Below are 6,577 nucleotides of genomic sequence, written 5' to 3'. Positions count from 1 at the left end.
CCGTATGTTTTGTTTTTGTCGAATTTTTGGCTTTCGGTTCGATTTTGCTCGCCCCTAATTAATAGACTACCAAATATACTCATTTTTTTTCAATTAAGAGTATCCCTCTTAACTTTTAAATTAAGAGGTCACCAAATAGACTATTTTTTTTCAATTAAGAGTCTGTCTCTTAATTTTTTAATTAAAATGCTACCAAATAACACCTAAATATATTTATTTATAATGTTAGTCAAACAAATGAAATAAGATCTTATTTGATTTAGACGGCCTATTCTATAGTATAAATAAGATTAAAACATTTTGTTTATCTTGTTATTTATGTGGAAATTATATTATTAATGATGTAGTTGTCACTAAGGGCTTTAATGGCTGGAACAAAGGGGAGAGACTTTTTAGTTATGTTAGTATGGTTAATAAGAAAACTGAAATACATGAAACAACATCAATCCACTTGTGTTTCATTTTATAAGTAAAGTGAAAATGTAAATAAATAGTACAAAATTCCGTTAAACGCTTCTATATATTGAGGTGTCTAAACATCTATATAATAAGTCAGAAGCGTATTTTCATTGAGGAAAATTCTTGCAAACAATAAAATTAATTCAAAATTTTAGTAAGAATATTCATAAAGTTACATTAGAATATGCTATGAGGAATAAGCAAATGGTTGCACCAAATACTCAAAAAGATATTGCTTATTGGTTTTTTTAAGATAAACTTAAATCCATCTTTCAAGACAGTATTCATATAATTAGTTGATGGGTGTAATGATGTATCAAAGAAAAACAAATGGATGTGGTTTTACGAATGTTAATAAACCTGGGCTTGTTAAGGAGAGGTTTGTATGTGTTGTTTATGTAATGGACACATATTCAAAATATGTTAAATCTTCCATATTCTTTTTTTCTTCAACATGGATCGATTATGAAAAAAAATTAGAAGGACAAAGTTACGATGGATTAAGCAAATATGCATAGTAAGTTTAATGGTTTGAAAGATTCAATTTAAAAAGATAATAAAGATTTAATTTAAAAATATAATATTTTAGCTTGTTATGTACATGGTTTTTCTCAACAACATCAATTAGTGGTTCTAGCGGCTTCAAGAAACTATAATGGTGTTGGAAACTTCTTCGAAATGTTTTCCATTTCTATGAATGTGGTATATGCTTCTTTTCTTTCCTACGAAAAGATGTGATTCAAGAAGCTTGTAAAAAGAGAGTGCACCAAAACTGAGTTTGTATCCAATTTTCTTAATCTTATCAGTTCAACTAAAAACAAAAACACATGGTCAAACAGGAATCGGGTCACCAAAACTGTCACTATCCTTCAATTCCACTTGCGTCCATTTTTTGAGATACACAAGCAGTAATAAACCAACGGTTTGACACGAGAGACCGCATATCAACCCTATCCACAACCCCTACATTTCATAAACTCAACTATAATTTACTTGTAATATAAAAACACGATATTTTTCGATATTATGTAATAAAAGTTTCACCTTTGCATATAATTTCACAAAAAAAGCAAGAGCAACAGCAATCGGCATCCCAATAAGATAAAACACCGCTAAATTTATATACATAGCATGATGTTGCCAACCGCATCCCCTCGCCACTCCTACAAATAAAAATTAGTGTTAATGTCAAAAACAGGTAAAAAACTATTTAAATTGTTCAAAAAACACTAGCAAACTGAAAAAATAAATTTTATCAAAAGTTTTCGGTTTATGAATGTTTTTTTAAAACAGGTTAAAAAGTTCTTTACCCATTTTTGACATCAACCCAATATTTTCATTGTAGCGACAAATTAAAAAGTGTTGCGATTGAGGGTATGCAAACCTGATAGAACTCCTTGGATGGAATCAAAAACGATTGAGATCATCAAAAATGGTGTCATGGAAGCGTATTTATTTATAATCACACGACTGTCGCTAAATAATCCAGCCCAGATATCGTGACCAAATCCCAATGCTAAAACAACAGCAAGTGCAAGAATGAAGGAAAGCTTTAAGGTCACAGCCATGGCTTCTTTAGCTTTTTTGATATTTGTAGCTCCAAGCTCATTTGACACGCGTGTGCTGTTAAATTAATAATGTCGTTAACTATCGTAAAGTTAAAAGTGTCGCTAAAGATTATTGTTTCTAAATTTTAACCTTGCAGCAGCACTGAGCCCGCATGTAAACATGAACGCGATTGCTTCTGTATTTACACTGCAATAAAGAAATTGTTTCTTTAAATATGATACTATTGATGCGTTTAATACAAAAGAGGACAAGAAAAGGTAAAGGTATAGAACATCAAGCATTTTAAACAATTACTATATAATATGTTCTTAATTATTTCTCCTTTTTTTTTTTGCAAATTATTTTTTATTTCGCAAAAATGATGTTAGCTTTATAAGCTTGGAGGTTTTTACGAAAAAAAATATTCTTTCAAAAAACACTCAAGGGGCATTTTGCATATATATATATATATATATATATATATATATATATATATATATATATATATATATATATATATATATATATATATATATATATATATATATATATATATATATATATATATATATATAAACTTACTTTTAATCTTTTATATTTCTCTAAAAAGGTTTTTCCATTTTTTTATTATTTTTTAAAAATAACACCCTTTTCGCTTAACATTATATATTTTCACAAAAACAAATTATAAATTTTGTGAAATATTATTTCAGATAAAGTTATTATGCAAATCTGTGAAATTTTATTGCTTAAAAATATATACTTTAAAAAGTTTTTTTTTCTCCAAATCGTATTTTTTAAAGTTGTATATATCTTCTCTTTAAAAAGATTTTACAGTAATTTATTTTTCGAAAATAACGTTATTTTTGCCAAACATTTTATTGTTTACACAAAAACAAATATAAAATTTCTGAAATATTATTTAAGAAAAATTAATTATACAAATTTGGGAAATATTTATATGTTACAAAAATGTTCTTTGAAAAGTTTTTTTTTCTCCAAAATGGTATTTTTAAATATTGCATATTTCTTTTCTTTAAAAGATTTTGTCGTTTTTTATTTTTCGAAAGTAACATAGTTTTCGCCAACAATATATGAATTTCACGAAAAAATATAGAATTTGTGAAATATTATTTTAGAAAAGTAATCATGAAAATTTGTGAAATTTTATGTCTAAAAAAATATCCTTTTAGAAGTTATTTTTCTCCAAATCGTAATTTTAAATATTCTATATTTATTTTCTTTAAAACGACTTTGCATGTTTTTTATTTTTCAAAAATAACATCATTTTCACCAAACATAATATTATTTTCATTAAAAAATATAAAATTTGTTAAAACCCATATTATTTCATAAAAGTAATTAAGCAAATTTGGGAAATATTATATCTTAAAAAATGCTCTTTCAGAAGTTTTTGTTTTCTCCAAACCATATTTTTAAATATTGCATATTTCTTTTCTTTAAAATCATTTTTCTGTTTTTTTTAATTTTCGAAAATAACATCATTTTCGCCAAGCATTATATTATTTTCACGGAAAAATATAAAATTTGTGAAATATTATTTCAAATAAAGTAATTATGTAACTTTATGAATTTTTATATCTTAAAAAATGTTCTTTAAGAAGTTTTTTTCTCCAAACTGTATTTTGAAATATTGTATATTTCTTTATATAGATTTTGCAATTTTTTTCTTTTTCGAAAATAATATCATTTTCACCAAAGATTATATTATTTCCACGAAAAAAAATATACAATTTGTGTAATATTATTTTAGAAAAAGTAATTATGCAAATTTGTGAAATGTTATGTCCTTTGAGAAGCTTTTGCCAAGTCAATTTCGGGCCACCAAACATTTCTTTAAAAAGATTTTGCCATTTTTCTATATTTTTCTAGAACGTCATAATTTTCACCAAATATTATATTATTTTCACAAAGAAAATATAAAATTCGTGAAATATATATTAGTATTTCATTATGCAAACTTGTGAAAGATTATATCAGAAAAAGTACCTTGCCTTTTGGTCAGTTTTGTGATTAACTCTACTGTGATCCTAACTGATTTCGAAACTATAAATCTATAATCATATCAATATTACCAAAACACTTAAATTAACTCTCAAGACATTCTTACCACATTGCAATCAGCGAAGTTGTTATTTCAGAATTTGGCAAAATCCCAGCAAGCAACACAAGTATCTCAAAAGCCCAATATTCTAAGCTGCCAACGTTTTAAAAAACAACCAACAAAATTATAACTTTGATCCAAACAACAGACAATTACTCATAATTCTGTAAGCTTCAAAATAATTCAAGAAATACCCACCAAACCATAGCAGCAGAGGGAAGAGCAAGCTTTAAACATGTTACAACATGTTTAAATGACTCCTTTGAAAAACCATTCCATGTTTCTTTAAACCTTTTGGAAAAAAGGACATATCCTGCTAACATAATCACTGCAATCCATAATGAAATAGAAACTGCGATTGGAGCTCCAATGAAAGCTAGGGAAGTTACACGTACAAGTACATAAGTAATCCCAATATGGAGGATTAGTGGGATTAGTGAAAAGATTACTAAAGGGGCTACAATGGATTGTGTTTGGAGAAACCTCAAAATGTTCTGTAAAAGACAATAAGCAAATAGTCCTGGGATAAGATACTTGATGTATAGAGCAGACATTTTTGAGATTTTTGGATCTTGATGAAGTAAAAGGAGAATGGGTTCAGTAAAAACCCAGATAATTGAGATGAGAATGGAGAAGAAGATGGAAATTAAACAAGATGATTGTAGATATATTCCAAGCATTCTGTAAAGTTTTGCTCCATATCCTTGCCCACATAATGTCTCTAGTGCCCCACTTAACCCTACCTGAGAAAAAAAAACGAGTAAAAAATGGATGCAACAATTTGGAAACTCCTTTTGATCAATACACAAATTGTAGCAGATATCAATTAATAATCATTAATGTCTTCCAGTAGCACTAGCTCGATTCATGTTAAATTTTACGATTTATGGGAGTAATTTTCGTCAAACATGCAGGCGAAAGTGATATCTGAGTAATTAATATTAATGACGACGCACGCAATTGATGTCTAGATTAGGTTTAGGTAGTAAATGCATGAATACTTTCGGATTGCAAGTGAGAGAGGAGGCAACAACTAACCATGAAAGAGAGTCCGGTGACGGTGGCCCAGGAGTTAGCGAGGTTAGAGGCGGCGAGTTCAGCCTCTCCGAGGTGGCCGGCGAACATGACGGAAACTAATGGTATGCAATAGTATGCAACATTGGTTAATAGCATAGGGAGGGAAAATAAGATCTGAATTTTAGCCTCTCCCCAATCCAACACCTTCTTCCACCACCAACAACCACCACAACCACCATTTCCATGTCCACCACCCTCGACATTCGCCATCGCTATCACTGGAGCAGCGTTTTCGGTCATCTCTATAATACTTCTCATGGTCTTAGCATCGGCATATATATAGTTTCGTAGAGACGGTGCTATCAATTTTTTTCACTTTTTATCCTTGTAAATTGAGTAAACTGCAAAAATGGCCATAAGTTGGTAATTTTCTTTGGATTAATGAAAATATAGAAGGTTTTTCACTTTTTTTAATTAACTTGTTCCTCATTTTAACATTGTTAGCTTTATTTCGTTAGACCTCTTCAAGTTCTAATTTTACTCTTTATTTTAAATTATATATACAATTAATTTCCGTTTGGCTTATTTAGAATGCCTTGGTATTGAGCCAGGATCAGGTGGTTTCAAGCCGTGTTATCGATTGTTCTTCCCACCTTTACCGATCCACCGCCTCGACTTCGTCCATAGCTTTAATCATCTTCCAATTGCCGCTGATACATATTTCCTTCCCTTAGATCCTTCCACCACTTAAACCTTCGACCCATGTGTTTCGATTTTGTCTGCAACATCATCAACGCCATCACCACAATGCCATGTTTCCCTCTTCCAAAAGAATTGACAGAGCGTGTCACAACATCAATTAGCTTCAGTCTTCCGATTTGGGGAAAGAGGAGCACGCGAGATCTGAATCACCATCTTTCTAGCCATCGTCGGTGACCGTGTGTTTTATTTAGGTAATAGATGAAGATGTTGATGGATTTTATTTCCAAACATATACATGCACCGACAAACTCCTCAATTGCTACACAATGGTCATTAAGTTTTTGCATATTTCCTTAAAGTAGTTTTTATCAAACTTTTTTTTGAATGGATGATCCCACAAAACAAACTTTTTATACTTCAGATATTTTAGAGATAAACAAAAAAACTTAAGGACGGTAATATTTTATCTTAAATTTATATTATTATTAACAAGATTTACATTTTTTTTATTAATCTTAATTATATATATATATATATATATATATATATATATATATATATATATATATATATATAGAGAGAGAGAGAGAGAGAGAGAGAGAGAGCGCTAGGTTCAGGTATTTAAAATAATTATTGTGTTATTGTATGCATAAATGTGGGCCAATCAAAATTTAAAATAAAAATAAATAAATAAATAAATAAATAAGGGTAAATAGGTAATTTGAT

At 29.0% G+C, this 6,577-nt stretch overlaps 1 protein-coding gene across 1 annotated transcript; it reads right to left on the bottom strand.

Annotated features, from left to right (window-relative positions):
* Positions 1 to 1,221: 1,221 nt before the first annotated feature.
* Positions 1,222 to 5,439, bottom strand: LOC145073353 (protein DETOXIFICATION 18-like). The gene is made up of 7 exons (XM_079019901.1): positions 5,171 to 5,439; positions 4,331 to 4,875; positions 4,139 to 4,225; positions 2,158 to 2,214; positions 1,844 to 2,082; positions 1,504 to 1,622; positions 1,222 to 1,422 (listed from the first exon to the last, which is right to left on the bottom strand). Exons 1-7 carry the CDS (start codon positions 5,417 to 5,419, stop codon positions 1,291 to 1,293), a joined length of 1,428 nt encoding a protein of 475 aa, XP_078876027.1. The 5' UTR covers positions 5,420 to 5,439; the 3' UTR covers positions 1,222 to 1,290.
* Positions 5,440 to 6,577: the final 1,138 nt, after the last annotated feature.

This window comes from Lactuca serriola, chromosome 9, assembly GCF_051521515.1.
Source record: "Lactuca serriola cultivar US96UC23 chromosome 9, Lser_US96UC23_V15, whole genome shotgun sequence".
Classification (NCBI taxonomy): domain Eukaryota; kingdom Viridiplantae; phylum Streptophyta; class Magnoliopsida; order Asterales; family Asteraceae; genus Lactuca; species Lactuca serriola.
The sequence above is the reverse complement of the archived record's forward strand: the minus strand, read 5'-3'. Positions and strand labels throughout refer to the sequence as shown.

Bases quoted from the DNA above. Each gene is read 5' to 3' on its own strand.
- LOC145073353 (XM_079019901.1), bottom strand. From the start codon at position 5,419: ATGGCGAATGTCGAGGGTGGTGGACATGGAAATGGTGGTTGTGGTGGT. The intron at 2,215-4,138 runs GTAAGAATGTCT...TCTTTATTGCAG, and splicing joins ACTTCGCTGATTGCAATGTG to TGTAAATACAGAAGCAATCG. The intron at 2,083-2,157 runs GTTAAAATTTAG...TTAATTTAACAG, and splicing joins GGGCTCAGTGCTGCTGCAAG to CACACGCGTGTCAAATGAGC.